The 17,620-nt window shown below is 38.9% G+C and overlaps 1 protein-coding gene across 3 annotated transcripts in view; it reads left to right on the plus strand.

The window, feature by feature from the left end:
* Window positions 1–9,557, plus strand: part of LOC145990145 (lactadherin-like) — a 299,516-nt gene extending 289,959 nt beyond the window's left edge. For 2 of the 3 annotated variants that reach the window (XM_083125810.1, XM_083125811.1), the window contains exons 9-11: window positions 1,086–1,278; window positions 4,307–4,546; window positions 9,092–9,557. In XM_083125810.1, coding sequence (XP_082981936.1) covers window positions 1,086–1,278; window positions 4,307–4,546; window positions 9,092–9,363 — 705 coding nt within the window. In that variant the 3' untranslated portion in view covers window positions 9,364–9,557. The remainder of the gene's footprint in view (window positions 1–1,085; window positions 1,279–4,306; window positions 4,547–9,091) is intronic. The other variant, XM_083125812.1, reaches the window with a different exon arrangement.
* Window positions 9,558–17,620: the final 8,063 nt, after the last annotated feature.

Consider the following 17,620-nt stretch of genomic DNA (forward strand, 5'->3'; position numbering starts at 1 on the left):
GTCCAGGAACATTTTTTCCCGGAAGAATTTAAATTCGGTCCGGGAACCTTTTTCCCGAATCAATTTAAATACCGTCCAGGAACTTTTTTCAGGAACAATTAAAATACGGTCCAGGTATCTTTTTTCAATGAAACAATGCGCAACTTGGACCGAATTTAAATTGTGCGAGAAAAAGGTTCCGGTCCTGCAGCGGAATTAGAATTTTTAGGTTCCTGGACCTTTAACAACCCTGCTCGAGAGAGCTCGACCAGTGAACGTGCAAGGGAGGAAGTGAGTGCAGACACCAGCCGTTTGCAGCAGGGCGCACTGCTTTGCTCCGCCCACTCACTTTATCCACTTCTCTTCCGTTACTGGAGGCCTTGCTCCACAGATTCCCGAAACAGAGTGTAATATATTATTTCAACCTCGCGACTATACCCTGTCCCAACTATCTCTGGAGCAAGGCCTCGCATAGCGGCAGAGAAGGGGGGAAATCGAGTGGACAGAGCGAAGCAGTGCACACTTCTGGGATCCTGGTAACTGCAGTCTCTTTCATCCCCTGCACGCAATCCCGCTCCTCTCACGTGTTGATTGGTAGAGCAGTCTCGCGTCACTACTTGCGCAGAGACTTGATTTCGTTCGCTTGCTCCAGAGGTATAGTCGACGCGCTAGCTACGTTAACGACCGGCTGGCTTTGAAGTCGACGGAGCGCGGCCACCAGCTGCAACAATCACATTCAACGCACAGTTTTGCCACACATCTACTCTACGTCACCTTGTCCCTCCGCGCACAAGCACCTTCCCACGGTATCCACATTGAAGTTGCAAAGTACGGCAACAGCGTTAGTCATGTGACTGAGACTCCACGTGGAGTAGACGAGCAGAATGACAGCTGCGCCCATTGGCTGAAGGTTGAGTGTGATTGGACGAAAACAACTCTCCCGCTATTTATCCCCACCTACGTTTGTGGCGGAGGCTTTCGTTAGTTCTTGGACTTTAACGAAATAAACACGTGGCCTATAACTGGGACAGAGTGTAATCAAACTTGTCAGAAAGTCGAGGTAAAATAATCCAAATCAATGAGTGTAATATATTCCTCTTTTGCAGATGTTCGGGGGTAACATGGACAAGAACACGGAGCGCAGGCACTACTTGAACCACCCATTCGCATCGAGGTTCGTGCGTCTGCACCCCAACACGTGGTACCACAGCGTGGCCATGAGAGCAGGGATTATCGGCTGCCCTCATAGAGGGGAATGCGGGCCAGGCTTCCTCAGAGTTAACGAGCTTTCTCAGTGCGGTAAGTGAAGCGTCTTGAGGGAAAGTTAAATGCGGCCATTCTCCGGGGGAGTTCAGCCGTTAGGGCTCTTAATTTTGGTTTTACAGCAGACGATGGGGGCCTCCTTCGACATGTTTGTTCTGGCGCTTCTCTTGGGAACAAGAACGAAGACTGGAGTGACCTTATGCTCAGAGAAGGGAATCAGGACGTTAGATAAGTATCTTCTCGTAGGCGTAACTTGTTGAGGGCAGGGGGGAACTTGCTCTTCCAAAATTGGCAGGTTTATTCAAATATATAAGTTAACCCTAGCTTACCCGAGGAGGGGCTGTTAGGCCCACCACGAGTTTTAGATTTTTCAAAGGTATTTCTTTTCTAAAAAATGGGAAGAAATACATTGTTCGCTAAGGTGTTCCCAATATTTCTGTATTACTTTTGTTCATAAAATAATATATATAACGTACATAGGGGGCAAAATTCACTTGGTAGACATATCAGCCACACCCTTTGAATGCATGTTAATCAAACACCCATCCCAATGACAGTGTACAATTGGTTGGTAATTATGGTAAATTTTGTAATTATTATAATTGATACATACCTGCATATATATAAACAAAAGAATGAAAAATTTATATGATTTTTGAGAGTTTTAGTGAATGATAAAATTTGTGTGCGACATTCATCCAATAATATTTTTTATAACTGTTGGCATTTTGTAATTAGTATAATTAATAAACAACAAAGGAAGCAGTGATTGAATAACAAAATAGTTTCTTGAATTTTAGTGATAAAAAAGGGTGGGCCTGCATGGGTAAGATAGAGTTAATGGTAACATATGAATAACAAAGTAGGTAGTGAGTAATTTTTATGAACTCTCAAGTTTAGCAGTTATTTAGGAAAATAGCTACGGACGCTATTTTTATGGGATGGAAAAACTTTTGATTCTGCCTATCCCACACGAAAGTTATATCCTGTACCAGCTAACTGTAGACCAGGCGAATGAGAACAAGTCTCTGCGCAAGTAGTGACGCGAGACGGCTCCACCAATGAACAGTGAGAGAAACGGGATTGTGTAATGGGCGACGGGAGTTACCCGATTTCCTCCTTCGCTCTGTAAGTGTTGCAAACTTTTGAAAAGAATAATACCGAACACACATGGCAAACTGACCGTATTTTTGTCTCCAGGTCCGTACGATTGGTTTAAGAATTTCTTAGGGAAATATTAGGGATAAAACAGCCAGGAGCAAATTTTGACAAGCCGTGCATTTAGCGTACGGACTAAGGTCTGGACCGTACGGTTGGCAACGCTGCGCTTTCACCACTCGATTTCCCTCTCTTCCTCTGCCGCTATGCGCGGCCCTCCTCCACAATTAGCTGGGACAAGGTATAGATTCCATGTATCTGGTCAATGGTAGTGAGTGAGGGTGGGCGGGCATGGGTGTCGAGTGGGGATCTTTGAATTTTGTTATTTAGCCTCGCTTTATTTTCTACTCTTGGCTATTCGTGACAACGATGATGAGAGATGATATGATGAAATTGATGAAGGGACACCCACAAAGAACACCCATGCCTAAGCCGGGATTCGAAATCGGGATTCCTGGTGCTTACATCCGTGGCGGAGTGGTTAGCACGTTGCGCTGCGACGCCGGGTGTCCAGGCGAGATTTCCTTAAAAAATGAGAAAGAGGTGGTATTTTCAAATCTTACAAAACCATATCAATTTTATGAACTACATATTTGAATTATTTTTTTTGCTGTTTTTAATGCAAATTTATCATGTTCCTTGTTATTACTGTTACGTCAAATTTATTGAGATGGTTAGTTGCTTCAGTGGATGTAAATGGCGGCGGGGGGAGTCAAGTGATCAATACCTCCCCTTTACTTGCAACCAAGCCCCTTGGAAATTCTCATTGGACATTGGAATTTAGCGTTTCACGTGTATGTAAATAATTTGTACATAAAAATCGGTCAAATTGACACCCCCATAGAAAGTAAACTTGTAGTTACACTAATTAAAATTTATCGTATTTTTGGTCACATTCCACCCTTTTATCCTTAGCTGTGGACACTAGTACACGCAGGATTTTTTTTCTGGTAGGGAGGGCTGGGATTGAAAAGCTCGATATGACATAGTTGCATTCTATACTCTGTCCCGGGAACGTGTGGAGTAAAGCCGCGCATAAAGGTAGAGAGGGGAGAAAGCGAGTGGGCAGAGCGAAGCAGTACGCCCTGGTCATACAACTGGTAGCTGCAGCCGCATTTTGCTCTTCATGCACTCACTCGTTCATTGGTCGAGCCTTCTCGAGTCACTACTTGCGCAGGGACTTATTTCCGTTTACTTGCTCCAGAGATTCCCGGGATAGAGTATAGGGAGGCAGGATACACAATAATATATTTCGTAATTACCATTTTTAAATTTGTCTTGAAAGTTTATCAAAAGCAAAATGGTAATCGGCGAGCATTTTGAGGGGGAAGTGTTTTGGCTTTTCCCGACTTCTGTACTGATTTCATTTGTAAATCTTCATTTTCTAAAAAAAATTCTGAGGGAGCTGTAGCCCCATCAGTTCCCTTTGAGTACACCAGTGCCTGTGGAGGAGGCCCGAGGCTGAACAACCCCCCCCTCCCTACATCTTTGTTTCTCCTTACAACATTTAAGCTTGATCCACTACCTGCAACGTTCTCGGTGAAAAAAAGTATATAAATTACAAGAAGAAATTATAGTTTACACCAATGAGAAAGTATGAAATTAGTATTAGGCTATATATATTTTAATGAATATAACCTCCATTACTCCTTACAAAGTATTTTGTAATCTGCGGTATAATTTTAAACTGTTCGTATTTTAAACTTAATATAATGTCTTGCAATTATTCTATTTTATTTCATACATATCCATTGTACACCTGGCAACACTGAAATTACACCTAACTCTATAGGCAACCCATCAATGCCTTGTGTAAGTTGGGTTGCCTAGTATAAAATATTTTTATCGGAAACTTTTGGTGAATGCTGCACTATACTTAAGCCGTGTTCTATTCGACTTTTTTCAGTTGAAAACCTTGCCTTTCGAAAGAGCACGTGGGTGAACGACAAGCGCCATCATTGGAAAGACTGGCAATTTGGGCATTCGGAGCTGGCAGTGGATGGCAACACTGACAATGCTCTGACTAACTGCGCCATCTTGGACAACTACTACGTGGACATTCCTATCTGGATGGTGGACCTCGGCTGGAAGGAAGAAGTGTCGGGGGTCATGCTTGTCACTTGGCAGGGCAGAGGCCAAGGTACAGGTAACTTATCAAAAGAAAAACTTCCCTCCTATCCTTTTCTTGGTATCATCTGCAGAAATTATAAAGCATTTATTCTCTTTAAATACCAAAAATCGTTACTATCTTTATTGTGGACTTCAAAAAATATGCAATCGTTGGTAGGAGATGAGTTATAACCAGGAATCCGAATTTTTCTGTTTTTTTTTTTTTTTTTTTTACTTTTCTGTGTTATTTCTCCAAAATTCTATTTTTTTAAATTTTAGCACAGTTTTTCTGACAAATAATCATGAACTTATAACTTAATTATGCTTTTATACTAGTATTTTAATCTGTAGGTTACATAGCCTATGTCTATTCGTGACAGTTTCATACATTAGACAAGGTTTTTGAATAACTGCGACAAATACCGATGGTACGTCTCCCATGTGACGGTAAGTGCGTACTCGATCTCCGCCAGAACCGCGCCAATTTGCTCGGTGATGGAAAACTTTCCGATGCAAGGTGAAAAATCGTGTATCATTCTTTTCACAATATGAGACCGTGGTAATACGGAGAATTGAACAACAATTAAGTTACAAAATACGACACGCGTGTTTGTTTCTGTTCTAACATTTTTCGGTGTTTTCGCTTTTACTAAAAAATCAAGATCCCTAGTTATATCAGGCTGCAATTGTGATAATGTTGCATATTTTTTAGAAAGGGTAATAAATAAATGATTGGTTGATTTACTTTATTTAATGTTGTCTTTGTTACTTTGGCTAATCGCGGCGATGGGAATGAATGGTGATAATCGGGGACGTATCTAAAAAATAGAAATGTATCTCGGGGGGGGGGGGGTCCGATCCAAGCGTCTCAATAATCATAATAATAATAATAATAATAATAATATAAATGTTTAAATTAAAATAATTAGGTTATAATTTCGTATTATATATTATTAAAAATGTGTAAATTTATTAATACTGCATTTTTATTATTACATGAATACGTAAAAAGATTTTATAAGAATGTAGATATAACATCATATACTTATTATCTAGCTTGCGTGTATTTAAGATCGCTAAATTTTGTATAAAAAAACTAAGTGAATTAATGTCAAATACATAGATAAAGAATTGAATATTTATCGAATAAAAAAAAAGTGTGTTAGATCCAGTTGACGAAAAATAAAGTTATGTATGTTATCATAAGTAGTAGTCTGCATAAATTTTCTTTCGTACAGTCCTTCAAAGCAGTGTAGTCCAAATAATAATAATAAATAAATATATGAGGGGCATACTATAATGATTTACACTTTATATTTTTTCATGTTCCACGGTTGACCATTCGAGAAGCGAGGACTGGCATATGAAGCTACGAGTCTAGTCTACCGATTGCAGACAGCAGTGTCCTAAAAGGATTCCCAGTGTTCACACAGCAGCACGTTCCGTACATCATTGTCAGCGGACTATTGGACAACATGGAAAGCGACTATAATGGCCAGCGTTGGACAAGTTGGTTTCTATGGAGAGAGGGTGTGACCACAGCAGAGATTTCCAGACGATTGGTGGTAGTGCGTGGTGAACATGCGCCTTTACAATTGGGTGGAAGGCTGGAAAACAGGACGAACGTCAACAGAAAAAGGGACAAGTTCTGGAAGGAAAGTGACTGTGACAACACCAACAAACATTACACAGGTTGAGCAAGTCACGATTCGCTGCAGGGTGTTTCTGGACAGGCCCGTGGTCACCTCCATTTCATAAAACGTGATGTACCTGTTCTCAAGAATGACTTGCGCAACCCGTGTAATGTTTGTTGGTGTTGTCACAGTCACTTTCCTTCCAGAACTTGTCCCTTTTTCTGTTGACGTTCGTCCTGTTTTCCAGCCTTCCACCCAATTGTAAAGGCGCATGTTCACCACGCACTACCACCAATCGTCTGGAAATCTCTGCTGTGGTCACACCCTCTCTCCATAGAAACCAACTTGTCCAACGCTGGCCATTATAGTCGCTTTCCATGTTGTCCAATAGTCCGCTGACAATGATGTACGGAACGTGCTGCTGTGTGAACAACGGGAATCCTTTTTGGGCACTGCTGCCTGCAATCGGTAGACTAGACTCGTAGCTTCATATGCCAGTCCCCACTTGTCGAGTGGTGGACAATGGGACCTGAAAAATTTTAAGTGTAAATCATCATAGTATGCCCATAGTAATAATAATCCTTGCATTCCAAGTTCATACGAAATAAATAACCATCGAAGTACAATCAAGTACAGTATTATGCTGAAAAGTACATTTTCATTATTTTATTTTAGTACTTGGTAAGTCTTTCGGGGGGGGCTAAATACGTCGTTGGTGATAATATGAAATGGATGAAGGACTATCACAAACACGCACACAACGCAACACAAGCCGGACAGAGGATTATACTGCCTGTGAGTCCGGCGACTGCAACATTGCAGTTACCAACATTATCGTATGCAGATTTTTTTCGGAGTGTGGTGAGGTTCTAGGGAGAGCCGACTAAACAATAAAATATTTTGTAATTGCCATTTTAACAATCGTTTGAAAGTTGTTGAAAAATAGAAATAGACAAAGGTCACTTTGTTGGTAACAAATGCATGTAGTAGTAATTATTAAGATTAAAATTGTATTTCTATATTTTTTGCACGCCTTAATTTTGTTCATTACCGATGATACTTACCTGTGTGTGAATTAATTTTCTTTTCGCTCTCTTTTTGTAGTACCTAAATGCACGTTGTTATTATTACTATTATCATCATCAGTAGTATTAGTAGTAGTAGTAGTTATTGTTGTAGTTCTAAAGATGCCTGAGGAAAATATTAAGATAACTTTTAACTGTGTAATTAATTTATGATTTTCTCAATTACCTTCTTTTCAGAGCATTCAGTCTTCCCCTGATGCTTGCTAGGATCGTAGCAGAGGCTTGGGCATTTTACATTATGCTCAGTTAAAAATTCCTCCACTTCACAGCAATTTTCATAAATGACAATAGTATATATAGACTTCACAGTTCTCTATTATTTAACTCTAAAGAATTACTTATGTTCTTCTTAACATGATTTGAACTACTCAAAATGTCTTGCTACGTACATTCACTTGTCTTCAACAATTTGTTGCTTAGCAACGAAACGGCATACATGAAATATTTCAAACTCAATATGCTGACCAAGACAGAATTTAATTTTATTTTAAAACATAAACTAAACGTTACGTTTCAACCTCCTAGCAAGGTCTTCTTCAGACTCTGTACCAAATACAAATTAAATAAGGTACCAAACAGGAAGATGTATATATATATACACACACACACAAGAATCACACTCCCTCCAGACACAAGATTAATACAAAGTTGTTTATCTGGAACATTGCTTTCCAGGTGTTCCAGCAGGTGGCCTTCTCCTGTCAACTGTTGTTTTACCTGAAAGGCGATTTAGATAAACATTTCCTTTCATCTGGAATGTTGTTGGTTTGACTCCTTATCTTTAGTCCCCCATCCAGTTCATGGTGTCTTCTTCCCCTTTCTTCTCTATTTCCTTGGCCTCCTTCCATTTTCTCACTAGTACTCTCTTCTCCCTTCCTATCTGCTTACCTCATCCCACTCTGTCATGTCCTGTTTCTCTCTTGTGTTTAAATATCGCATTTCTCTCTCTCTTAAGTCGTACATCATCCCTGTGTTTTTTCAACCTGTCTTTCAGCCTCTTTTTAGTTTCTCCTATGTACACACACTGACTTTCTTTACACTTCACTTCGTAGATAATCCCTTCCTCTTCTCTGTTTTCCTTTTTCTTGTTTGCATTCTTCGCTATTCTTAAGATGCTTTGTCCTGCCTTCCTGTAAGTTTTAATGCCCTTTTTTTATTATCACCTCCAACAGGAAATATTTTTTTCCAATTACAGAAAGTATACATGTACTGAATGTAGTAATAGTGATGTCCGTACATACTGATCTTACACCTAATTGTATTTTAATTAATATTGTATTTGTTAGTGATTTCTATATTTGGCTGTCCCAATTTAGTACATGCCCACGTATATGCTCATTCTACATATAATATAACCCATTTACTTATATGATGCTGCTGTCTTACTATAAATTCAAATATAAGTTTAATATCTTGTTATATAGTCTGTTATTCCGTCAAATCAAGATTCTATTGTATGTGAAATCCATTTTTAATAAGAATGGAAACTATTGTTAAGTATATACTTCTTGATAATATGTATACACACAGAACTCGAAATGCATCAAATCAAAGTTGATGCATTTAAACACAGTTAAACCTGTAATTTTGATTTATTTGATTGTGTCGTGTCTGATCTTAGTTGATACATTTTTAATGCATTACACAGAACAGATGCATTTCCGTGTGTGTGTTTTGATGCAGTTTTTAATACTTTCTGCACTGTAATATGTTATTGGAGTCAACAAGTTTGTGTCAGTTCACACATTTTTGGCTTTTTTGGTTGTCTCTTCGAGACTGTACATAACACATAACCAGAACAAAAATTTACTGTGAACATTTTATCCCAAAATATTGCTAACACATTTTCACGATTTCTTCCAGAGAAAGTGCTCACGTACAGAGACTACATTTTCAACCTTGATAGACTGACAGTGTACGTGACGAACAAGCCAAGACAAGAAGCTCACCAACTTAAAAACGATACAATGTGCAGTTACGTAACTCGCATGAACAACGCCTTATTTCAGTCTCGACTGCATTTTGAATGTTCCTCCAAGCTTAGTGGACGATATGTGTACGTAAAGGCCAGTGGCGTTCCGAACCGCTGGAGCAGACTCTACACCACTGTACTGTGCGAAGTGATGGTGTACTGATTGATTCAATTGTTACTACGTGGTGCAGTGATTCCTTATAGTAACAAACTGTTGAACTTGTTGTTTTTTTTTCTGTGAAGATGTACTTAACAGGCGGCAGTGAATGGGGTTTGTTTCAATGTACTTACAAGGCTTAGAGCCTTTATTCACTAATGGCAATAAAATCTTCCAATATTTAGAATTTTTTAGAAAAATGAATTGGAGTTTTATTAAGACCTAATTCTTTACTGTGTCATTCGTAGTTTTTAAGGTAAACATATGAAAATGAAATCCCTAGTTGGTCATTAAACAAATTTAAAACATTTATAGGAATTGGTCAATACATCAAATATAATTTCTTGAATTGGCCAATCATCGTCAATATAAATTACATACTTAATATTTAAACTTTTCAAATTTTATGAAAGAAAATCTAGGAGATTTTTTTTTGTTTTGGAGTTCTTCAAGAGATAGATTTAGTCAAAAGTTTCAAATAAAAGTTTTAGAGCGTATAAAATACTCTACATGTCCTACAGTTTCCATATGTATTACACGCTACATTTTCAAAACTGTCACAGTAGAGTTGAAGGTTAACATACGAAAAGATGATAAAATGTTTGTGGAATGAGGTTTAAGGGTGAATTTGGTCCAATGTCAATAAATTATATTTGTAACCGCGGTAGCTCAGTCGTTAGGGTGTCTGACTACCATGCGAGAGACCCGGGTTCGATCCCCGGTGGGATTTTTTTCACCTGTTAAAGCGGCTCCGGCGCCCACCCAGCATCGTATAAAGTTGGTACCTGGAGGAAACTCTGGGAGGTAAAGGCGGCCAGGGGCGTGGTGCTGATCACACCAGCCCCACCTTCGACCGAGATCAAGGAAGTGTTGGGCCCTATCCCCACACCCCCTATACACCTTCATGGCGTGGTGCATAGCACAGGGGAGCACTTTACCTTATTTATGATTCGCTAAAAGGGGTGGCGGCGGGTGTTTTAACTAGGGCCCGGGACTTCATGTCCTATAATACAGGATGTCAACAAATTATATTTACAAATTCAAATCTAAATAACTAAATAATGGAACGAGGTATCTCAGTTCTGTTGCCTTCATGTAAAAGAGAAACTCTCAAAGTTTTGTTTACTGTTTCTTCAGGTACATTGAGTAAGTGGGAAAGATGTGAGGTCACATTTCTGCAAAATGACTACTCAACAGGAGAAGGCACAGTGTGTTTCCTTCTCTCATAAATTATTGAATAGGCATAACTGTCGATTTGGGAGGGGGAGGTCTGAAAAGCCTCACGAGGTTCAAGAAATCGACCGCGAAAGCCCAAAGGTTCATGTGTGCTGTGGTATTATGCACAATCAATTCATTGGCTCCTTTTTGATATCCTACGGGCAACAAGGGGGGCACACATAGAGATGCATTGAGGTGGTAAAAAAAACTTTGAGAGTTTCTCTTTTAAATGAAAGAAACAGAACTGAGATACCTTGTTCCATTATTTAGTTATTTAGATTTGAAGTAGTAAAGATAATTTGTGGACACCCTTTATTATAAAATATGTATGTAAATGTCATAAACATTAAAAATATGCCATAAAAATTTAAAATGTCATAAAAATTAAAATGTCATAAAATGCAGTAATATTTCCAGTAAAGACCAAAAATATGAACAACAGTACTTTGGAATTTCTCATAAAAGTCGGTATCTATCTTGTAGAGAGTATCGACTAGGGTAAGGGTGGGGTATTAAATGAAGTCAGAATCCCTTTAACCGACGCGTGTAATGGGAAAATGCTCAAACTCGTGCTCGCACAGCTGTCAATGGACATTTCCACTCAATTTTTTTACAACAATTTTAAAAACTACACTCTGGAAAAATGACCCCTGCAAGTTCTCGCGTTTCTCTGCGTCCAGTTTAAGGCAGAAACGAGACTTCCAAAGTTGCGAGGCTAGCGTTGCGCTGAAAACACGCCGCCGCCATGTTACTGCGTCACTCCTTAGGGAGAGATCGTTTGTCGTCTGCTTCGAGCGTCCGGTTCTGGATGGGTAGCTCACGGTGAGCGAACACGTGCAGCCGTTTTACAAATCTGTACCGATTTAAATACTGGAAGAAGGAGCGATAGGAGAAAGGAAAGCTATGCTTTGTAATGATCATTCTTCTATGAAATATCCGTGCGGCTCACGTGCAAGGTAAATGGAAGGGTTCAGTTGCGTGTGTGTTCTCAGGCCATGCGAAAAATATTGCTTATAAAATTGGTTGCTGACCAGACAGTCAAAAATATTTTTTAAACTTATATTTATCATTATTTACCGTAACCTATGTAGTGAAAATAGGAATTTTCACATTCTTCACTTTATTTATAAAGCCTATTTAACTTTCTTTTCCATAAAGCAATTTCAGTTTGTGTTCCATTTCTGTCGCGCAAATTATGATAAAATATTTTTGTGCAGATAAGAGAAAATACACTGAGAAGATTATATTAGTTGCACAGTACATATCTATACTTAGTTTATGTATAATTATTACAAGGAAATAATGTGTATAACCATGGGCGTATTTAAGGGGGATTCAACGGGTCCAACCCCCCTCTTTTTTTGGTTCACTAAAATTACCAGTTTCCTTGTTCTATCCACTTGTTCATGAAAAATTCCTTCGGACTTATTTCATTCTCTTAAATTAGAGACATATAGGACGGGATACGGATGGGAAGGAAATTTCGTAATTCCACACACCAGATGGGACTGCAGACCAATATCTGCAATTTCCTGATAGTTTCGGAATTTCTGCGATAAGAAACTGCATTGAGACTGTCAAATTCCCCCCCTCGAATCATATTAAAGAAATTTGGTTCTTAAAAACGTAGTGGGGGTGTAAGGGGTGACCTTCCACGTAGTACACCCAAATGTCAACCTCACTTCCACGTTAGTACACCCTGGACTGAAGACAAACGAGGCTCTGGCGACTGACCCCATGGCCAGTATAATTTTGTTTGTGTTGTCCTGTGTTTTGTCCTTATTTGTGCTGAGTGCTCCTTTACAGCCTCAGCTTTTAACGAAAGTCAGAACATTTTAATATTTTTATGATTTTAGTTCTGCAACGTTAGAGTTGTTATGTTTAACGACCAGGGACTGGACCCCGTATAATGTGACGGGTGCAAAATAGCCTTAGCGCTGACGCACCCAAAAATTTTAAATTCAATTCAATTCAATTAAAAACGTAGTGACACGAGATGAACAGAAAAGTATAATACTAAGTAGCATTCGTGACTACGAACACACAACTTTGTCGGGTTCAACACTCCCCCCATGCTCCCCAACAAGCTTCCGGTCAGCAGTGTCCTGGATTTTCACTTACGAAATAAAGCAACCCTAATCATACCAAAAGTTGATCCATCCCCCCCCCCCCCCCGTGAACTATATATACGCCCATGTGAATAACAATATCCCATACTGAAATGGTACGATATAATTATTTTGAATTTTGTACTGTGAAAAAAGCTGCCTCATCTCGTTACCCCAAACGTATTAATTGGTTGGTTCACAACTTCACCACTAAGGATCCTATCGAGACGAGACAAGGCAGCCTTGGTCTCGTTCTCGTTGAGGGTTGTAAATGTCTGTATCGTGTTTATTTGTAAATGTCTCATTGGCAGTCTCGTCTCAATTTATAAACATCCGTCTCGGTTTGGGAGAGCAATTCTCGTTATCGTCTCAAGTCTAGAAAAATATAGAATTAACAACGTATGCAAGGGCTTATCATTATAAATACAAAAAAACCTTTCCTAATATTTTTTTTTATTATTTTTTTTGACTCCTCGTTTCGACGGTACAGCCCTCAAAAACTAAATATTATCCTGCTTATATATGCAAACCAAACTGCAGATTCAGAATTACCAGGAATGAACTGGCGTTGTAATTATTATACACAAAATTCATGATTTATCTGAGGAAGTCGCATGTTCCAGGTTTGACTCTCGACCTGGGCATGACTGTTTCCTTGTGAGTGAGATTTCATTGAACTGGAAATTGTTACATGGGAGGATGTTTGCTCGAGACTTTGGGGACAGCTAGGGGGATGCTTCTATTGTTAATGTTAGTGTTGCTCACGAGACGAGGCATGTTCCGTCTCGTCTCGTAAAAGGAGATGGGACAAGTGAATGTTTTCGAAATGAGATGGGACAGAAGAAAAAGTTCGTCTCTTATCATGGCAGGTTGGGTGATACTTAGATTGTGCAGTTGGTGGTAGTGTGTGTGGGGGGTGTACTCCTGCACTCCGACTTCGAATACTGCTTGTAGTTATTCATCTTTATTGTAGCGATTAGCCAAAAGTGGGAAGAAATGTGATGTTAGAGATGATACATAATAAATAAATTAACCATGCGTTCTCATCGTTGCGGTTAAACAAAGTGAACGGAAAAGCGACGTAAAAGTAGGCTAAATACAAAAATTTGCAATATATATATATATTAGCTGAAGAAAACTGTCATTTACTGCAGGAAATTTAAAAACTCACCGTACCTTTTTATACCGTATCACCTCTTCTCTTGCAGAAATTGGCGTGTAAACCAGTGTGTTCTAAAAGTATTATCTTAAAATTTGTGAAGAAAATATTATGACGATAATAATTGTAATTCCAGAAAAGGCATTCCTATAACATTAAGTTCTTGCCAGTCAGAACTAACCTATGTATTCGCAATGAACAAGGCTGTTCACGTGCTCAGCCATTGATTGTTACAAGGTTTGCTTTGTCACCCTAATGGGAAAACCCTTTACCGAGTGGCTGAATTATAGCAAATACTGCTATATTCATCTCCAAGAAATGGAGCACAGATTTTTGCACTGGAAGTTGTAAGATACTTGTTTTACACAGTAACAAATGAATATCCTGTCGCTTCCGCGGCTCATGCTAAGTTGATGGGACGAGCAGAAGCCCCGCCTGCACGCATTTCTAAGGGATGACGTCAGAGGACCTCCTGTCTGTGGAGAGGACGTTTTCAAATGCGTGACGTAGTAGGTGAATTTCAGCGGTGTTTGAAAGCGTGTTTCTCGAGAACCAAAACAAATATCGCCGAGATATTTTGCACATCTCATGTTCGTGTCATTATCTGTAAAATGAATGGATTTAAAACGTTTTTCATGTCAAAGTGGAAATGTCCATTTTCGGCAGGATTTTAAAAAAGAGACTGGTATTGTTCTATATTAGTTGGTAAGAAAACACTGCATCTGCTTTTAATTTCTTCGCCCGTAAAATCCTTATTCTGCCATCGAGAACATAAGCTATCCATTGCGCTTAAGGAACGAAGAATAAAATAACCGATTATATGCAAAATTCAAAAATATGTCTTATTACGAGAAAATTGAAGAAATATGTTGTAAAAACACGAAATAGGTAAAATATGCCTTATCAAGTTTGTCTATTTCGGCTGATTTTCATCAGATATGTAAAGATCCGACCTCAGCGTTCGATCCGATGCCAAATACAAAATGTTTAAAAAATCCCATGCTTTCTTCCTTCACTCCCAAAACAAACACCGGATACATGAAAAAGCATGAAGTAAAATATAGCACCGACTACCAAACAAATAGTCTACGGATAACGTGTAGTATTTTTACGTAGTTTTTCTGCCCCGCGTGCCAATATTCACTAGTGTTAGTATTATTTCCAGTTTCGAAATAAATACCCTAAAAATGTTGTTGATAGCTTCGCTCGCAATGCTGTTCGCAGTGTACACGCAAAGGCTAAAGAAATAGTAGGCGAATTGTCCACCACCTTTTTTATACATTCTGTTTTCCACAATGTGACGATCATAATTTGAAATAAAAGCCTCACTCAGCATAAGGCTACACCTGCTTTGCATCAAAAGATTTTCATTCCTTAAAAGAAACACAGGATTTGGAATAATAAAAAATAATGAAACTGGTGATGAACAATTTGTCAACTATTAACTTTCCGTTAACTGTACAGAGAGCGGATCGAAGGACGGGGGAACACGGCGATGGAAGTGACCTCTCTTGAAAATCTGTATAATTTTCATGATTCAGATTTGTGATAATATAGACCTCGGATTTTAGGTTTTTAACCTATTTTTTTTCCTTTGCAGGTAAATAAGAAACAACAAGTTATATCAGCGTTTCATTAAAAAACGAAACAACTCACAAAGTTTTATAGTGGCTGAAATAACCTATTTTGCTTGTTAGAACCTATTTTAGGTTTATGTGCCTAAATTTAACCTTTGTTTTAGGTTTTACAGGATTTGTATATCTCACAGAGGTATTTACTAGGTTTGGTGGCGAAATAATTCAATGACTGGCGTGTTTGAAACATGTTTCCTCAGATTTCCCTCCCTCCAAGTATATGATGTTTATCAAAGCTTTAAACAAAACAAAAAAATGTCTGACGTCACTGTTACCTAATTTAAGGTTTTTAGAACCTATTTTAGGATTTTTGGAACCTATTTTAGGATTTTTGGAACCTATTTTATTATTTTTAGAGCCTATTTTAGGATTTTTAGAACCTATTTTAGGATTTTTAGAACCTTTTTTAGGATTTTTAGAGCCTATTTTATTATTTTTAGAACCTATTTTAGGATTTTTAGAGCCTATTTTAGGATTTTTAGAACCTATTTTAGGATTTTTAGAGCCTATTTTAGGAACCTAAAAGCACACCTTTTTTAACCTAAAAATCCGAGGTCTAGTGATGATATATACGAGAAAGTAATTATTTGATGGTCTTACGATTTACTTGAAATTATACCACTTTTCCATCGCTATTTTTTAGTGCTGCACACTTTTCTTTTTTGGCGCCTTCTGAAGGTGCTGACGCCGACTTAAATTAATATTCTTGTAAGTTTGCAAAGAAATATATATAAGGTAGGGGGCCCGAATTTCGTCCCCCTCGGTATCTCGGCCCTGTAACTAGGGGCACAATCAGCGCCGGCACTCAGGGATTGGGGAATGCAAACAGAGCGAGTTGTGAAAATTTTTGGGCTCAAGACAATTTATGGTCCGGTGTAACGGAGAAGCTTCGGTTCCGTGAACAGGTGAGTTCTTGCGTTATCATTGTTAGCAGTCACTTACGCCCAGTGTGAGTGTAGGTTTTATATTCGCTGCATATCTTTGGCTTAGGTACGTTGTCAATATAGAAGGGTGTGTGCGTTGTGTTCCATCAAGATCATTTGTTGAAAAGGTAGAAACCGCTATGTTAGTTTGAGGGTTGTTCGTAATTTCGTCCCCTGTCATGTTCCTAATTTCGTCCACGGGATCCGCTGCACAAATGTTTCATATGGTTCCACGAAACATATTCCGGCGCCAAAAACTGTGCAATTTATTTGTTATACTTGCTTTCAAGACGAAAGGCTCATCTTACAAATGCGTAAATAATAACTTAAGTTTATTTTTTCAAGTAAACATAATATTACGTAGAAATTTTCGGCGAAAAATGCAGGCTCGACCAGGACTCGAACCCAGGTCTCTGGCGTACCGTGCCATTACTATAACCACTGAGCTACCGTTCGCTATTGCTGTTTTACCTGCGTGGAATCGTCTCTGCCAGTGCTACCGCAACGGGATCTGTTGCCTTTGAAACACAGTAGACTTCGACGTCGCCTTGTTCTTCCCAGCATAGAGATGTTAATATTGTAGATTAGGCACACACAGGAGGTGTACTACGTAGAAATTTTCAGCGAAAAATGCAGACTCGACCAGGAACTTAAAAAAAATATCTCCCTCCTCTTAGTTAGATTGGAAGGTAGTTGGAAACACTTCATGACTCCAATATTTTGATAAGAGTGTCAAGGAGAGGAAGATCGTTGCAGATAAGGCCACCAGCACCGTGAGTCACTGAAACTGAGGTAGGCTGTATTTACGTAAACTTGTTTCCTGGAAGTTTTCTCTTGGAATCATCAGACATTAACTGGGTAGTTTATGGAAGAATTTTTAGGTGTTCCTTCCTCTGTCTGTGAGAGTGTGTGTGTGTGTGTGTGTGTGTGTGTGTGTGTGTGTGTGTGTGTGTGTGTGTGTGTGTGCGCGCGCGCGCGCCAACACCTCTTTCTTCTTAAGTTTCACGTATTTTTATTGCATCGATTAATTGCTGTCATGAGAATGAACCAGGTTAGCAATGAATAAATAAGGAAGGATTAAAAAATACCAAAATTCCTGACATGAGTTTCTTCTCTACCCTTGATTTTTCTTATTTAGTTTGGGTTTTAAGTCTACTTTTGCGCACAAATAGGCTAATTGGGACTGGACATACAATGTGCCTCCACGGGGTATCGAACTCG

This window comes from Lepisma saccharinum, chromosome 7 (assembly GCF_977018435.1).
Source record: "Lepisma saccharinum chromosome 7, izLepSacc3.1, whole genome shotgun sequence".
In the NCBI taxonomy this organism is placed as follows: domain Eukaryota; kingdom Metazoa; phylum Arthropoda; class Insecta; order Zygentoma; family Lepismatidae; genus Lepisma; species Lepisma saccharinum.